Consider the following 18971-nt stretch of genomic DNA (forward strand, 5'->3'; position numbering starts at 1 on the left):
AACTAACTGGCAAGTCAAAAGGAGGTGCCCAGTCTAAAGAGGATTATTTAGCTATTCAAACTGTAACGATTTTTTTTTTCTTACAGTGGGACTTCTTGGTTCTCCAAGGATGATTTGAAATGTTTCTCAAGCTTTATACGATTTGGGAAACACTGGCCAAGCACTTGGGAAAAAAAAAAAACACACACACACACAGAGTATCTTTCAATTTTACTGGAAATCAAGATACCATTATTTACTTATAAATTTTCTTTTTTTCTTTTTTTTTTTGAGAAGGAATCCCCCTCTGTTGACCAGGCTGGAGTGCAGTGGTGTGATCCCGGCTCACTACAACCTCCGCCTCCCGGGTTCAAGCGATTCTCCTCCCTCAGCCTCCTGGGTAGCTGGGATTACAGGCATGCGCCACCACGCCCAGCTAATTTTTGTATTTTTAGTACAGATGGAGTTTCACCATATTGGTCAAGCTGGTCTCGATCTCCTGACCTTGTGATCCGCCTGCCTCGGCCTCCCAAAGTGCTGGGATTACAGGCGTGAGCCACCGCACCCAGCCAAAAAGAGTTCAATTTAATACTCTGATGGCAAGAACACAAAGACAGGAACGTTCATATACTGCACACAGCTGGAAGGAGAAAACCCTGCAAAGGTCATGTATATCAAAAGCCTTTTCGACACACATTATGTTCATGCTATTTTCGCAATGTTTTTCTAAGAAAATAATTAGATGGGCAGATAATATTTATTTATAAGATGTTCTCAATATTAAAAAAAGAGCCTCCCTCCCTTACAAAAAGGAAGAGGAAGTGGAGGAGGGGCAAGGAACACAACAAGAAGACAAAGGCAGGTAGACAAATGCCCAACAGCAAACAGTTAAATGGTTCTTTAGGGTATGTAAAATGGAGTATTGCACAATGATTCCACCTTTCTGGGGGAGGATGGATGCGGTGGCTCACAGCTGTAATCCCAGCACTTTGGGAGGCTAAGGAGGGAGCATTCCTGGAGCCTAGGAGTTCAAGGCAGCAGTGAGCTATGATCATCCCACTGCACTCCAGGCTGGGCAACAGAGTGAGACTGTCTCATAAACAAACAAACAAACAAACAAACAAAGTTTTTCAAACACACAGAAAACATAAGAATGTTTAGATCCAATATGAAGCTTTTCTTCTACTGTACTTCTTTTTTACATTGTCCCAAATGCAAGGCTAATTTTTTCTTAATGATTAGATCGCTACCTCAGGAAGCCAAGGGAAATGAATGAGGTATAAAAAGTTTGCAAAATACAAAAAAGTCTCAGCAGGTACCTCACTCAACTCCAACATGGAAAAAATCTCCAGCCCTACAGAGACTGAGCATCGCATCAAGTTCCTGATCGCTGTTTTCCAGGAGGATGCTGGAAAGGATGCCACAACCACAAACTCTCCAAAAGGGGAGCCCCTCAGTTTTGTGAATACAGAACTGGCTGCCCTCACGCAGAACCACAAGGACCCTGGTGTCCTTGACCACATGATGAAGAAACTACACCTCAACTGTGACAGGCAGTTAAGATTTCCAAAAATGGCTTAATCTTTTTTGTTTCCCTCACCTCAGACTGAAAAATTTCTTAATCTTATGGGCAGCATGGCCCTAGTTCACCATAAGCCATGACTGCTTTATCATGGCTACCTATTCCTAGAAGCAAATCTAAGGAACCCTTGGGTCTTGCCTTTAAGCCCCGCCCCTGTCAAGCCCCACCCCCTCTTTCCTTCAAGGCTCTCAGTCACCATCTCCTCCTCATGGCTCCCACACACCCTAAACCCAGCATACCCACTACCCATGCAGGACACTGCTGCTAGTAGTAATAAAACAGTATTGTTTTGGTTTTGGTTTGTGTTTTGAGGCAGGGTTTTGCTCTATTGGCCAGGCTGTAGTGCAGCAGTAAAATCATAACTCAGTGCAGCCTGGTCTTCCTGGCCTCAAGTTATCCTCCCGTCTTTGCCTCCCAAACTGCTGGGATTACTAGCATAAGCCACCGCACGTGGCCCAATATCATTTTTTAAAACACACACACAGTCTTGTCATGTATTTAATTTTAAGTAATTGTATTTGTTTTCCCCATGTATGTCTTCCTTTTGCTTAGAGTTGTTGCTTTTGCTAACATCAGATTCGCAGTCATTCAATCCTCTGCTACTTTGCTAAAGTCATAGAGATCAAGTAACCTCAAATTATTCCATGATCTTACTTCCCAACTGATGAGGAGTCAACTCCAGGTCTAAACATGAAAGATAAAGCAGGCCAGGCACGGTGGCTCACGCCTGTAATTCCAGCACTTTGGGAGGCCAAGGCAGGCGGATCATGAGGTCAGGAGATCAAGACCATCCTGGCTAACATGGTGAAACCCCGTCTCTACTAAAAACACACAAAAAAATTAGCCAGGTGTTGTGGTGGGCGCCTATAGTCCCAGCTACTCTGGAGGCTGAGCCAGGAGAATGGCGTGAACCCAGGAGGCAGAGCCTGCAGTGAGCTGAGATTGTGCCACTGCACTCCAGCCTGGGTGACAGAGGGAGACTCAGAGAAAGAAAGAAAGAAAGAGAGAGAGAGAGAGAGAGAGAGAAAGAGAGAAAGAGAGAGAGAAAGAGAGAAAGAGAAAGAGAGAAAGAAAGAGAGAAAGAAAGAAAGAGAAAGAAAGAGAGAAAGAGAGAGAGAGAGAAAGAAAGAAAGAAAGAAAGAAAGAAAGAGAAAGAAAGAGCAATACAACTTACAGAAAATAACACAGGAGAATATTTAGGACCCTAAGGATGATAAATCTTTAAATCTTTATCTCATGGGAGCTACATGATGAGAACTTTGAACACAAAGAAGAGAACAACAGACATTGGGGTCTTACTTGGGGGTGGAAGGTGGGAGGAGGGAGGGGAGCAGAAAAGATTTTTTTTTTGAGACAGGGTCTCGCTGTCACCCAGGCTAGAGTGCAGTGCCAAGATCTCAGCTCACTGCAACCTCTACCTCCTAGGTTCAAGCAATTCTCCCACCTCAGCTTCCCAAGTAGCTGGGATTACAGGCATGCACCACCATATCTGGCTAATTTTTGTATATTTGTAGAGACAGGTTTTCGCCATGTTCCCCAGGCTGGTCTCAAACTCCTGGCCTCAAGCGATCCACCTACCTCAGCCTCCCAAAATGCTGGGATTAAAGGCATAAGCCACTGTGTCAGGCCTACAAAAAATTTTTGAATTAGCCAAGCATGGTGGTGAGTGTCTGTAGTCTCAGCTACTGGGGAAGCTGAAGTGGGAGGACCACCTAGACAGACCACAGAGGTCGAGGCTGCAGTGAGCTGTGATCACACCATGTACTCCAGCCTGGGTGATGAAGTGAAATCCTGTTATCAAAAAAAAAAAAAAAAAAAAGACACTAAAATATATATGCAGAATGTTCACTGCAGCTTTATTCATAATGACCAAATACACAAAAAAGTCAAAATGACCATCACTAGTAGAAAGGAATATAATATATAGTATATACTCACACACTGAAACAACGTACAGCACTGCTGGTCCCATTGGCTCATGCTTATAATCCCTTCACTTTCGGAGGCCGAAGTGGGCAGATTGCTTGAGCCCAGGAGTTCCAGACCAGCCTGGGCAACATATTGAGACCTCATCCCCCACCAAAAAAAAAAAATTGTACAGCACTAAAAGTGAACACACTACTGCTTACACATAAATTAATCTTATAAAGTTGAGTGAAAGAAAACAGAAGCAGAGGGAATGACAATGTATTTATATACATAAAGTTCAACATAGGCAAAATAATCTGCTGAATTCAAAGTAAAGGTAAGTGGTTCCCTTCAAGGAAGAGAGGTAGTAGTAACTGGTAGGAGAAAAATGGAAGATAAGGGTGTCTTGAAGTGTTAGTAATGTTTCGATCTTGGTGGTAGATACATGACAGATAAATTTGTTTTGTGATAATTAGTCAATCAAATGTTACTCTTTTTATTTTTTTTTCTGAGACAGAGCTCACTCTGTCGCCCAGGCTGGAGTGCAGTGGCATGATCTCGGCTCACTGCAACCTCTGCCTCCCAGGTTCAAGCAGTTCTCCTGCCTCAGCCTTCTGAGTAGCTGGGACTACAGGCGCGCACCACCATGTCCTGCTAATTTTTTGTATTTTTAGTAGAGATGGGGTTTCACCATATTGGCCAGACTTGTCTCAAACTCCTGACCTCAGGTGATTCGCATGCTTCGGCCTCCCTAAGCCTTGAGATTACAGGGATGAGCCACTGCACCCAGCCAATCAAGTGTTATTCTTATGATTTGTGTGCTTTTTGTTTGTAAAAAAATAAATTTTCAAGCTGGGTACAGTGCCTCACTCCTGTAATCCCAGCACTACGGGACACTGAGGCAGATCACTTGAGGCCCGGAGTTGAAGACCAGCCTGGCCAAGATGGTGAAACCCCATCTCTACTAAACAATACAAAAAAATTAGCCAGGCACGGTGGCACATCCAAGCTACTCAGGTGGCTGAGGCACAAGAATCACTTGAACCCAGGAGGGGGAGGGTACAGTGAGCTAAGATCATGGCACTGCACTCCAGCTCAGGTGACAAAGCAAGACTGTCTCAAAAAACAATTAAAATACAAATAATTGTTTAAATACATTTTCGAAATCGAGACCATCCTGGCCAATATAGTGAAACCCCATCTCTACTGAAAATACAAAAAATAGCTGGGCGTGGTGGCACGCGCCTGTAGTTCCAGCTACTTGGGAGGCTGAGGCAGGAGAATCACCTGAAACCGGGAGGTGGAGGCTGAAGGGAGCGAAGATCATGCCACTGCAATCCAGCCTGGGCGATAGAGCGAGACTCCGTCTCAAAAAATAAATAAACTAGGCCGGGCGCGGTGGCTCAAGCCTGTAATCCCAGCACTTTGGGAGGCCGAGACGGGCGGATCACGAGGTCAGGAGATCGAGACCATCCTGGCTAACACGGTGAAACCCCGTCTCTACTAAAAATACAAGAAAATTAGCTGGGCGAGGTGGCGGGCGCCTGTAGTCCCAGCTACTCGGGAGGCTGAGGCAGGAGAATGGCGTGAACCCAGGGAGGCGGAGCTTGTAGTGAGCCGAGATCGCGCCACTGCACTCCAGCCTGGGGCACAGAGCAAGACTCCGTCTCAAAAAATAAATAAATAAATAAATAAATTATTAGTAATTATTAATATATTAATTATAAATTTTATAATTCATAATTATAATTATGATTTTATAAGTATAAATTATAGTTAATATAATAATTATAAATTATTTATTTTTCATGAGAACCATGAGAGAAATTCTAAAAGGAATTTAGGTCTCACCTTATCAAATAGTTTTTAAATATTATAAAATAACTAGAATTGTGGCATCAGTACAGTTATTCAATGAAATTAATCAATGGCAAAAAAAATGGGGTTGAGAGGCTGGGCGCGGTGGCTCACACCTATAATCCCAACATTTTGGGAGGCCAAAGCAGGCCGATCACCTGAGGTCGAGAGGTCAAGAACAGTCTGACCAACACAGAGAAACCCCGTCTCTACTAAAAATACAAAATCAGCCAGGCGTGGTGGCACATGCCTGTAATCCCAGCTACTCAGGAGGATGAGACAGGAGAATCGCTTGAACCCAGGAGGTGGAAGATGCGGTGAGCCGAGATTGCGCCATTGCGCTCCAGCCTGGGCAATAAAAGCAAAACTCTGCCTCAAAAAAAAAAAAATAGGGCTGAGAAATAAACCCAAGTAAATAGGGAATTTGCCATGTAATAAAGGTGGCTTTTTAACTGGTGAGGGAAAAGACTGAATTGTTCAATAAACGGTTTAAAACAATTGAGTAGCCATTTGGTAAAAAGTAAAATTAAAATACTGATGGATCCCTACCCCAATCCATAAATCAAATTAAATTATAAAAACATAAAGGTTGCATAAAAGTAAACCATCAGTACTAAAACAAAACATGAGTGAATATTTTTATAACCTCAGAATTGGGAAATCCAGAAACGATTAAAAAAAAGCATTCACAAATTTTACCACATAAAAAAATCAAAAACTAATGTACCAAAAGGAAAAAAAGCCCACAAAGTCCAAAAATACCACAGAAAATATCTTCGACAGAAATAGTCAATAAACTAGGCCGGGCGTGGTGGCTCACGCCTATAATCCCAGCACTTTGGGAGGCCAAGGCAGGTGGATCATCTGAAGTAAGGAATTCAAGACCAGCCTGGCCAACGTGGTGAAACCGTCTCTACTGAAAATACAAACATTAGCCAGGAGTGGTGGCGCGCACCTGTAATCCCAGCTACTTGGAAGGCTGAAGTAAAGAATAGCTCGAACCTGGGAGGCAGAGGTTGCAGTGAGCTGAAATCGCACCATGGCACTCCAGCCTGGGAAACAGAGCGAGACTCCGTCTCAAAAAAGGAGAAAAAAGGAAAAAGAAAGAAATATTCAGCCAGGCACGGTGGCTCACGCCTATAATCCAGCATTTTGGGAGGCTGAGGCGGGCAGATCACATGGACAGGAGTTCAAGACCAGCCTGGCCAACATAGTGAAACCCCGTCTCTACAAAAATACAAAAATTAGTCAGGCATAGTGGTGGGCACCTGTAGTCTCAACTACTTGGGAGGCTGAGGCAGGAGAATCGCTTGAACCCACGAGGCACAGGCTGCAGCGAGCTGAAATCACAACAGTGCACTCCAGCCTGGGTGACACCCTGAGACTCCGTCTCAAAAAAAAAAAAAAAAAAAAAAAAAAAAGAAATATTCAATAAGCTCTTGAAAATCAGTAAGAAAATGACCAACAATGCAGATCACACAATTCACAGGAGAAATACAAATGGCAAGTAAATATAAAAAGGAGATGGGACGCAGTGGTTCATGCCTGTAACCCCAGCACTTTGGGAAGCCAAAGCTGAGGATTGCTTGGGCCCAGGAGTTCAAGACTGTCCTGGGCAACACGAGATCCTATCTCTATAAAAATAAAAAATAAAATTAAAAAGATGCTCAATGTCACCAGCAAAAAAATGGCAAATGAAAACAAGATGCTATTTTTCGCCAATCAAATGGAAGTTGGGAATAGGAATGCTTTGAATAAGGTAATAGGCACACTCACTCTAGAGGACCAGGATAAATGGTATGAACTTTTGGCATCTATCAAAATTCTGAACAGTCCCTTTACCTCAGCAATTTCTCATTTAGCAACCTAAGTGAAAACACTCACTCAACACTCAAGATCAATGCAGAGGGCTGGCTAGGGCAGCATGGGTTGTAATATCAAAACCCAGAAACCCTAAAGTCCATCAACAGGAAATTGGTCAAATAAATTATAACGCAGGTTAGGCACAGTGATTGTAATATCAAAACCCAGAAACCCCAAAGTCCATCAACAGGAAACTGGTCAAATAAATTAAAACGCAGGTTAGGCACAGTGGCTCACACCTGTAATCCCAGCACTTTGGGAGGGCAAGGTGGAAGGACTGCTTGAAATCAGGAAGTCAAGACCAGTCAGGGCAGCATAGCAACACCCCATCTCTATTTTTAAATAAACTATATAACTGGCTGGGTGTGGTGGCTCTACTAAAAATACAAAAATTAGGCGGGTGTGGTGGCGGGTGCCTGTGATCCCAGCTACTCGGGAGGCTGAGGCAGGAGGATCGCTTGAACCCGGGAGGTGGAGGTTGCAGTGAGCCAAGATTGCCCCGTTGTACTCCAGCCTGGGCAACAAGAGCAAAACTCCATCTAAAATAACAATAATAATAATAATAATAATAATGAGGCAGATATGCATTTGGGGCTCCTGCTAAATGAGATTTTAGCTTCTCTTGTCACACACAAAATTTGTAACTGTGAAATAGATGTCAATCTGCTTCACTACAGTTACCATTTTACCATCTGTTAATGTATCCTATGTTATATACCATAAACACAGTATCCTATGTTATATACCATAAACACACATAAAAATATTTTTTAAAAAAAGAATAGGACCGGGTGCGGTGGCTCATGCCTGTAATCCCAGCACTTTGGGAGGCTGAGGCAGGCGGAGTGCGAGGTCAGGAGATCAAGACCATCCTGGCCAACGCAGTGAAACCACATCTCTACTAAAAATACAAATATTAGCCGGGTGTGGTGGTGCGCTCCTGTAGTCCCAGCTACTCGGGAGGTTGAGGCAGGAGAATCGCTTGAATCTGGGAGGCGGAGGTTGCAGTGAGACAAGACCGCGCCATTGCACTCCAGCCTGGCGACTGAGCAAGATTCTGTCTCAAAACAAACAAACAAACGAAAAAAGAATATCCGGGTGTGGCGGCTCACGCCTGTAATCCCACCACTTTGGGAGGCTGAGGCGAGCGGATCACCTGAAGTCAGGAGTTAGAGACCAGCCTGGCCAACAGGGTGAAACCCCATCTCTACTAAACTACAAAAATTAGCCAAGCATGGTGGCCCATGCCTGTAGTCCCAGCTACTCTGGAGGCTGAGGCTCCAAGAATCACTTGAATCCAGGAGGCTGAGGTTGCAGTGAGCCAAAATCACGCATTGCACTCCAGCCTGGGCAACAAAGCAAGACTCTCTCAAAAATAAATAAATAAATAAATAAATAAATAAATAAATAAATAAGGCAGATTTACATGCATGAATAATAGAAACAAGTTGCAACAAAGTATGTATTGTGACTCCTCTTTTTTCTTTTTCCTTTTTTTTGAGACAGGGTCTTGTTCTGTCACCCAAGCTGGAGTGCAGCAGCATGATCTTGGCTCACTGCAACCTCCACCTCGCAGGCTCAAGCCACCCTCCCACCTCAGCCTCCAGCATAGCTGGGACTATGGGTCTTCATTAGGGTTATTTTGTTTGGTTGGTTGTTTTTTATTGAGACAGAGTCTCATTCTGTCACCCAGGTTGGAGTGCAGTGGCTCAATCTTGGCTCACTGCAACCTACACCTCCTGGGTTCAAGTGATTCTCGTGCCTCAGCCTCCTGAGTAGCTGGAATTACAGGTGTATACCGCCACCATGCCCAGCTAATTTAGTAGAAATGGGTTTTTGCCATGTTGACCAGACTGGTCTCAAACTCCTGACCTCAAGTAATCCTCCCACCTCGGCCTAACAAAGTGTTGGGATTACAGGCGTGAGCCACCGCACATGACCCTCATTAGGGTTTTGGACTAGAGCTACAAAGCCACTGATGCAAGGTGGCATGACACTGGCTTTCTAGAGTGCTTCACACATTTCTGTAATGTTTTAATTTGGTAATAGTCATATGATGTTTCCCTAATGAGAACAAGACATTGTACTCCTATACATGGCTGGAAATATAAGTAAATTCTGTCTTTGAAAATTCGTATCAAGGCTGGGCATGGTGACATGCACTTGTAATCCCAGCTACTCAGGAAGCTGAGGAAGGAAGATAGCTTCAGCCCAGGAGTTTGAGATCAGCCTAAGCAACATAGTAAGACCCCCCTCTCAAAAACAAAACAAAACAAATTTCACATCAAAAAACTGTAACAAAAAGAAACTGTAACAAAAGAAATAACGTATTAAACATATGACACCCTTTGCACTAGATCGAAAGGTGTGACTAACACATTATGTGGGTGAGGGCATGATATATATGTAAGATACTCACACATTGACAGGGAAACGTAGAGAAATCCTCATTCTGAGGGGCAATTTAGCAATATGGATCAAAATGAAAAACATACATCCCATACCAAACAATTTTACTTCCAGGAACTTACTTGACCACTGACCTCACTGTGAGCAAACAAGTCTGCCCTCAAAACATACAATATTTGCAGAATTCTGTGGACAGAGGATTTAGTACACACTGCTTTCATTCTGTGATTGTCCTAAGTACTTTCAGAAATGTAAACAGTCCTGACACATGTGGTCTTTGAATGTGGTCAAACACCTCATTCTTCAGCTTTGGTTATCTCATAACAAATCGTTGCATAAAGTATGAAAAATACATATTGGTGATACTATTTATTTATTTAATCTCTTCTTGCAAAGAGAAAAAATAAACAAAAGGAGAAAGGCTCATGCCTGGAATCCCAGCAATTTAGGAGGCTGAGGAGGGAGGACTGCTAGAGCCCAAGAATTTGAGACCAGCCTGGACAACGTGGTAACACTGTCTCCATAAAAAAGGAGAAAGTGAATAGTGTCTTGTCTCAAAAACGAAGAAAGTGAGTAGAAAGAGAGCTTTTTGGATATCTAAATAAAAGCTGACAGGGCCAGGCACAGGGGCTCACGCCTGTAATCCCAGCACTTTGGGAAGCCAAGGCAGGGGGATCCCTGAGGTCAGGAGTTCGAGACCAGCCTGACCAACAGGGCAGAACCCCATCTCTACTAAAAATACAAAAATTAGCCGGGCATGGTGGTGGGTGCCTGCAATCCCAGCTACTCAGGAAGCTAAGGCAGGAAAACTGCTTGAACCCGGGAGGCGGAGGTTGCAGTGAGCCAAGATTGCACCACTACACTCAGCCTGGACAACAGAGTGAGACTCCATCTGAAAAAAAAAAAAAAAAAAACACCAAAAATTAGCCGAGTGTGGTGAAGCATGCTTCTAGTCACAGCTACTTGGGAGGCTGAGGTAGGAGGATGGCTGAAACCCCTGCAAGGCAGAGGTTGCACTGGGCTAAGACTGCACCACTGTACTCCAGTCTGGGCAACAGAGCCAGACTTTGTCTCATAAAATTAACTAATTCATTAATTAAAACTGCTCAAACCTTGGGTGAGGTGTGGCTTCTTACAAGACCAAAAGTATCAAAGAAATAGTACAATGTTGGGGCCAGGTAGTTCACACCTGTAATCTCAGTACTCTGGGAAGCTGAAGCAGGACTGCTTGAGGCTAAAGGTTCAAGGTCAGCCTGGGTAACATAGCAAGACCCCAACTCTACAAAAAATACCAAAAAAATTAGCTGGGTGTGGTGGTACAACCTGCAGTTGTACCTACTGGGGATGTTGAGGCAAAAAGATCACTTGAGCCCAGGAGTTTAAGGGTACAGTGAGCTATGATCACACCACTGCTCTCAAGGCTGGGCAACAAGGACCCTGCTTCGTTAATAAGAATAAAAAGATGGAGAAGAAAAAGAAATTGGACTATATCAACATTAAAAGCTTTTGTACTGAAAATGATACCACCAATAAAATTCAAAGCCACAGAAATTAGAAAAAATATTTCCAAATCATGTATCTAATAAGGGACTTATATGCAGTATATATAAAGAACACAACTCAGCCGCATGCAGTGGCTCACGCCTGTAATTCTAGCACTTTGGGAGGCTGAGGTGGGCGTATCATAAGGTCAGGAGTTAGAGACCAACCTGGCTAGCATGGTGAAACCCTGTCTCCACTAAATATACCAAAAAAAAATTAGCTAGGCGTGGTGGTGTGAGCCTGTAGTCCCAGCTATTCGGGAGGCTGACGCAGGAGAATCACTTGAACCTGGGAGGCAGTGGTTGCAGTGAGCTGAGATGGCACCACTGCACTCCAGCCTGGGTGACAGAGCAAGACTCCGTCTCAAAAAAAAACCAAAACAAAAACAAGACCAAAACAAGATCACAACTCAATAATAAAAAGGCAACTCAATTTAAAAGCATGCAAAGGATTTCAACAGACATTTCTCCAAAAAAGATGTATGCATGGCCAATAAGTACACAAAAAGATGTTTAATATGATTAGTCATCAATGAAACACAAATGAAAACATAAAAGACACCACTTCACACCCACTAGGATGGCTAAAAGAAAAAAGGCAGTAACAAGTACAGGGACATGCAGCAATTGGAATCCTCATACACTGCTTGTGAATATGGAAAATAGTAGCCACTCTGGAAAGCAACCTGATAATTCCTCAAAATATTAAACACAGGCATGGTAGTTCGTGTCTGTAGTCCCAGCTACCAGAGAAGCTGAGGCAGGAGGATCGACTGAGCCCAGGAGTTCAAGGACAGCCTGCACAATACAGCAAGACACTCATATTTTAAAAAAAGAAAAAAAAAAGCCAAAAAAAAAGCCAAAAAAAGGCCATGAACTCATGCAAGTACAGCATTTTAGGGGGCCAAGGCAGGAGGATCACTTGAAGCAAGGAGTTCAAGATCAGCCTGGGCACTAAAGTGGGACTCCATTTCCACACAAAAAAATTTTTTTTTTTTTTTTTTTTTTTTTTTTTTTGAGACAGAGTCTCACTCTGTCACCCAGGCTGGAGGGGTGCAGTGATGCAATCTCGGCTCACTGCAAGCTCCGCCTCCCAGGTTCACGCCATTCTCCTGCCTCAGCCTCCTGAGTAGCTGGGACTAAAGGCATCCGCCACCATGCCTGGCTAATTTTTTGTATTTTTAGTAGAGACAGGGTTTCACCATGTTGGCCAGGATGGCCTCGATCTCCTGACCTCGTGATCCACCTGCATCGGCCTCCCAACGTGCTGGGATTACAGGCTACCGCACCTGGCAAAAAAAATTTTTTTAATTAGCCACGTGTTGCGGCATGCGCCTGTAGTGGCAGGAGGCTGAGGTGGGAGGATTCCTTGAGCCCAGGAGTTCAAGGCTGCAGTGAGCCATAATTGCACTGCAATCCAATCTGGGTTACAGAGTGAGACCTCATTTTAAAAAATAAATAAATAAAAGTTAAAAGTGCTGGGTGAGGTGGCTCAAGCCTGTAATCCCAGCACTCTGGGAGGCTGAGGTGGGTGGATCACCCGAGATCAGGAGTTCAAGACCAGCCTGGCCAACTTGGCGAAACCCAGTCTCTACTAAAAAATACAAAAAATTAGCCAGGTGTGGTGGTGGGCACCTGTAAGCCTAGCGACTGGGAGGCTGAGGCACGAGAATCGCTTAAACCTAGGAGGCGGAGGTTGCAGTGAGCCGAGATGGCACCACTACACTCCAGCCTGGGCAACAGAGAGAGACTCTGTCTCAAAAAATAATAATAATAATAATAAAGTTAAAAGTTACCACACAACCCAACAATCCCACTTCCAGTTCTATAACCAAGAGAAATAAAAACAAATGCCCACATAAAAACTACTACACAAACGTTCATAGCAACATTATTCATAATAACCAAAAAGTAGAAACAACTCAAATGTCTATTAGCAGATGAATGCAAATAAAAAAGGCGGTAGATACAGAGATATGATGGCATATTATTATTACTTTTTTTTTTTTTGAGACAGAGTCCTGCTCTGTCGCCCAGGCTAGAGTGCAGTGGCGCAATCCGGCTCACTGCAAGCTCCGCCTCCTGGGTTCACACCATTCTCCTGCCCCAGCCTCCCGAGTAGCTGGGACTACAGGCACTCGCCACCACACCCGGCTAATTTTTTGTATTCTTTAGTGGAGACGGGGTTTCACTGTGTTAGCCAGGATGGTCTCGATCTCCTGACCTCGTAACCTGCCCGCCTCAGCTTCCCGAAGTGCTGGGATTACAGGTGTAAGCCACCGCGCCCGGCCAATGGCATATTATTGATCAATAAAAAGAAAAGAGGCAACAAGCACATGAAAAGACGCTGAACTCATTAGCCACTAGGAAAATGTAAATCAAAACCACAAAGATGTATCACTTCACACCCAACTAGGAGGGCCTAATCAGAAAAACAGAAAATAGTACGTGTTTATGAGGATGATGAGGCAGTTGAACCCTCATACATCACTGGTGGGAACGTAAATCGGTACAACCACTGTGGAAAAGTTTCACGGTTCAGTAAGTTAAACACAGAATTGACTGTGTATGACCCAGTAATTCCACTCCCAGGTAAAGAACTGAAATCGGACGTTCAAACCAAAACTTGCATGCAAATATTCAGAGAAGTCCTACTCAAAATAACCAAAAGTTGGAAGTTATCAAAATGTCCCTCAACTGATGAATACATATATAAAATGTGGCATTATCCATAAAATGGAATACTACTCAGCCGTAAGGAATAAAGTACTGACACATGTGCAGGAGGGATAACCCTTGGAAACATTATGCTAAGTGAAAGCAGACACAAATGGCCACGTACTGTATAACTCCATTGCTGTAATATTCCATGGAAATATCAATAGAGAAATCCAGAGACAGAAAGTAGATTAGCAGTTGCCAGGGGCTGGGGGAGGGGGAAAAGTGGGACGTGACTAACAGATGCTGTTTCCTTTTAGGATAATGAAAAGTTCTGGAACCAGACAGTGGTGATGGTTGTACAACACTATAAAGGTATTGAAACTCACCGAATTGTGCACTTTAAGATGGTAAACACTGTTATATGTATTTCCCAGGTATTTTTTTAATGAAGTGCTGAAACATGCTACAACATGGATGACCCTTAAATACATGATAAGTAAAGGAAATCAGTCACAAACGTCCACGTATTTTAGGATTCCATTTATATAAAATGTCCAGAATAGGGAAATTTAGAGACAGAACATGCAGAGAATACAGAGGCCAAGATAAGATAATTTTTTTTTTTTTTTGAGACAAAGTCTGGCCCTGTTGCCCAGGCTGGAGTGCAGTGGCACCATCTTGGCTCACTGCAACCTCCACCTCCCGGGTTCAAGCGATTCTCCTGCCTCAGTCACCCCAGTAGCTGGGATTACAGGCGCCCGCCACCACGCCCGGCTAATTTTTGTATTTTTAGTAGAGACGGGGTTTCACCACGCTGGGCAGGCTGGTCTCAGCCTCCCAAAGTGCTGGGCTTACAGGCATGAGCCACTACACCGGGTCTATTCTTTTTTTCTTTTAAAAACTGTGTGGCTCACGCCTGTATTCCCAGCACTCTGGGAGGCCGAGGCGGGCAGATTACGAGGTCAGGAGATCGAGACCATCCTGGCTAACACGACGAAACCCCGTCTCTACTAAAAACACACAAAATATTTTTTTAATGTATTCTTTTTTAAAATTTTTCCAGCGTCTCATGATGCTGTCTCGGAAAAAAAAAAAAAAAAGAAAAAGTATCAGCCAGGTGGGCAGTGGCTCACACCTGTAATCCCAGCACTTTCGAAGGCCAAGGCAGGCAAATTACCTGAGGTCAGGAGTTCGAGGCCAGCCTGACCAACATGGAGAAACCCTGTCTCTACTAAAAATACCAAAAAAAAAAAAAAAAAAAAAAAAAAATTAGCCGGACATGATGGTGCATGCCTGTAATCCCAGCTATTCAGGAGGCTGAGGCAGGAGAATTGCTTGAACCAGAGAGGCGGAGGTTGCAGTGAGCTGAGATCGCGCCATTGCACTCCAGCCTGAGCAACAAGAGCGAAACACCGTCTCAATAAATAAATAAATATATATATATATCTCTCGGAACTATTGGCCCAGCACGGTGGCTCACGCCTGTAATCCCAGAGGAGGTGGGCAGATCGCTTAAGCCCAGAGCTCGAGACCAGCCTGGCCAACATGGCGAAAACCCGTCTCTACTAAAAATACAAAATTGAGTCGGGCGTGGTGGCCCATGCCTCTCATCCCAGCTACTCGGGAGGCTGAGGTGGGAGGATCGCTTGGGCCAGGGAAGTGGAGGTTGCAGTGAGCCGAGCTTGTGCCACTGTACTTCAGCCTGGGTGACAGAGTGAGACCCTGGCTCACAAACAACCAGAACTATTAAGAGTTTACATTATTTGGTTAGTCTGGAAACTGACTGAAGCTTGATTATTTCTACTATACACAGACTACAGTCATTCCAGAACTTACTGTTAAAGTCAGATTTACCCTCCTTGTGAGACAGACGCCCAGAGCTTGGACTTACTCGTTTGCTTTACAGAAACTCTCTAACTTATTTCACGTCTCAGACTAGACTTTAAGCTCCAAAGCCAGAGACCATACTTCCATTCCTTCAGGATCCCCCAGCGGAATGTAAAAACTGCAGAAAGCATTTCCTAAATGCCTGCCGAAAGACGGCTACTGAGCATGTCCGGCTTGGCCAAGTCAATTTCAACAACATTCTGAAACGAAAACTACAGTTCCCGCGTTACAAGGTGGAAAAAAAGGAACAAACGGGAGCAAAGCCTAAGGATTCAATCTACAAGAGGGGGTTAAGGAAAGGGAAGGTTCAAGGGCGGGGCAGACGTGAAGGACAGCACTATCACAGCTCAAACTTGGTACTCGGTAAAGTGGTGTCGAACCAGAACGACCAAAGAAATGCTAAAAAAAAAAAAAAATACATTAACGAGTGAGGGAAGGTCAACGGGGGTGCAGGGTATCGATGACGTAGGCTGACCACAGTTTTTTCTAAAGCTGCCCTCTCCAAAATAATACTAAGATGATCAGGCCTTCGGTGTCAACACCAACAAGATACACTGTGATGAAGCTCACTTTCAAAGTTCCTTTTCATAAACGAAAGAGCCGTGATGTGGCCAAGATACCCCAGTCATCAACGCTTGCTAAGCTCTCGGCTCCTGCCTTCATCTCCACCGCCATCTTCTGGATGGGAACCCAAACCTTCCTAAAGTGCTTTGGCCAGCATCACCTCCGCGCACAGCCTGGGAAGGCTGCGTTTCCCAGGTCGCGCAGACGGCGCAAAAGGAGAAACTCCACCTCGCTCGGCTCCGCGCCTCCCAAATGCACGCAAAGGGCTGGCCGTCTTCCTTCCCCCAACCCCGCCCCGGCTTTCCAAGGTCCGGCGCAAGGGGCCCGCGAGGCGCGGTGCGCGGGCCTCACCTGCACACGCCGCGAATGCAGGGCTCCAGCCAGATGCGGTAAGCGGTCTCGATGTGCTCCTGCGACACCTCCTCGGGCCGCACCGTCTCCGCCCAGCGCCAGGCCGCCTTCTCCAGCTGCAGCCGCGGGGCCATGGCCTTGGCCCCAGGAACGCCTCCCGAGCCAGACCGCCGCCGCCGCCGCCGCGGTCTGCACCGCCGCCCCAATGGGCTCCGCCACCTGCCAGCGAGGAGGACCCGGCGCTCCCTCAGGCAGCTGGCCAGTCAATCACCTGTGCGCGCCACTACCGCCGCGCCCGCCCGCGCCCGACCCGCACGACCGGCCGCAAAGCGCCGCCGTCGACACCCGACACACCCCGCGCCCGCGGACGTTAAAGGTGGACTCCCCACCGCGCTAGGCGCATGCGCGTTCCCAGCAGCCTCTGCGCCTCCCGCGCCCCTAACCCGACGGGCTGAGGAAGAGGAAGCGTACGCCCGAGGCAGTCTTGCCACGTCCTCACTGGCGCTGCTGAAAAAGCAGCGTCTCAGCCCCCGTTTAGGGCGGCACCCTACGTACCACTACTCTAACAAACCAGTGTCTCGAAAACTATTTCTTGGCTCCAGTACTTCCCTTTTAACCATGAAGTTTTCACGCTACAGGCTACTCGGCACACACCATAAGCCCGCCCAGACTGTGGAGCGGGACCTGTTTAGAGTCAAAATCGAGTCGCCAAAGAAACCAGGGTCGGCTCTTTAGAGGGAGATTTAACTTGAGCCTGGACCGGTTCCGAACCCCTTTCCCGAGCCCTCCTGACGTCATAGGACGTTCTAACCTTTTCCTGTGCTAGGGTGGGACTACGTGTCCCGGCATGCCCTGCGTTCTGTCACTCACTGTGAGGCATGCTGGGATTGGTAGTCTTCGAGGTGGGAGGGCTCGGTGCGCCGCAGACTGTGCGGGCGGGGATCCGAGGTGCCAGGGTGGAGTTTCTCTGGTGAGCAAGGTCGTGCTTGCTGTTGGCTCCTTTCTCAAAAGTGTTATCTCTATGCCGGGATTTTCTCGTTCCTCTCTAGCTCCTGGTTTAAAATATTTCCTTTCTGCGACTCCTGCCTGCCCCAGGACATAAAGAGTAGCTGTATGAGAATTGTTTTGCAAACTGTAAAGAACTCTACTAAAGTGAGGCCATTTAAGAATTTTGCATTTGAATCAGAGCCCTACCAGAATCTAAGCGCTAATTTCTGACTCAACTGCTTGCCCGCTGGAAAACGTTAGGCTGAATTCTTCAGATAAACATTCATTGGGCAGGGCACTGGGGCTCACGCCTGTAATCCCACCACTTTGGAGGCCGAGGTGGGCGGATCACCTGAGGTTAGGAGTTCGAGACCAGCATGACCAACATGGAGAAACCCCGTCTCTACTAAAAAGACAAAATTAGCCGGGCGTGTCGCTTAGGCTTGTAATCCCAGCTACTCGGGAGGCTGAGGCAGGAGAATCGCTTGAACCCGGGAGACGGAGGTTGCGGTTAGCCGAGATCACGCCATTGCACTCCAACCTGGGCAACGAGAGTAAAACTCCGTCTCAAAAAAAAAAAAATTTTTTTTTTCACTGAAAGCAGGAAGAAAGTAAGATGTGGTCCCTGCCCCTGGAGGTGGGTTAGGGAGTGAGCAGTAGAAATACAAAGATCCCCATCCCAGTCTTGGGAGGCTTTGGGGTACTTGAGTAAAGGCTTCCCAGAGGCCGGGCGCGGTGGCTCAAGCCTGTAATCCCAGCACTTTGGGAGGCCGAGACGGGCGGATCACGAGGTCAGGAGATCGAGACCATCCTGGCGAACACGGTGTTCGCCAGGAGCCCCGTCTCTACTAAAAAGTACAAAAAGGCCGGGCGCGGTGGCTCAAGCCTGTAATCCCAGCACTTTGGGAGGCCGAGACGGGCGGATCACGAGGTCAGGAGATCGAGACCATCCTGGGTGAAACCCCGTCTCTACTAAAAAATACAAAAAACTAGCCGGGCGAGGTGGCGGGCGCCTGTAGTCCCAGCTACTCGGGAGGCTGAGGCAGGAGAATGGCCTGAACCCGGGAGGCGGAGCTTGCAGTGAGCTGAGATCCGGCCACTGCACTCCCGCCTGGGCGACAGAGTGAGACTCCGTCTCAAAAAAAAAAAAAGGGGGGCTTCCCAGAAGTAATCCCGAAGCCCACCTTTAATGAGTTGGACTTAGCCAGGACAGACGAAAGACACCATTTCAGAAAAACCACAAGGTGCAAAGGCACAGAAGAGAAAAGCTTGGCGTGAGAGGGCCACAATTTCTGAGACAGGGACAGGTGAGAGTTATGGCTTGAAAGGAAGACCTTGCCTTTATTCAAGGTACCCACTGAAGATGTAAAGCTATTGAGTGC

At 46.0% G+C, this 18971-nt stretch overlaps 1 protein-coding gene across 4 annotated transcripts in view; it reads right to left on the reverse strand.

Moving 5' to 3' along the window:
- The window catches only part of USP48 (ubiquitin specific peptidase 48), a 102732-nt gene extending 85675 nt beyond the window's left edge, over positions 1-17057 (reverse strand). For all 4 annotated transcript variants that reach the window (XM_050790358.1, XM_050790348.1, XM_050790338.1 and 1 more), the window contains exon 1: positions 16603-17057. In XM_050790358.1, the coding sequence (XP_050646315.1) occupies positions 16603-16736 (134 nt within the window). In that variant the 5' untranslated portion in view covers positions 16737-17057. The remainder of the gene's footprint in view (positions 1-16602) is intronic.
- Between the last annotated feature and the right edge of the window lie 1914 nt (positions 17058-18971).

Source organism: Macaca thibetana, chromosome 1 (assembly GCF_024542745.1).
Source record: "Macaca thibetana thibetana isolate TM-01 chromosome 1, ASM2454274v1, whole genome shotgun sequence".
Classification (NCBI taxonomy): Eukaryota; Metazoa; Chordata; class Mammalia; order Primates; family Cercopithecidae; genus Macaca; species Macaca thibetana.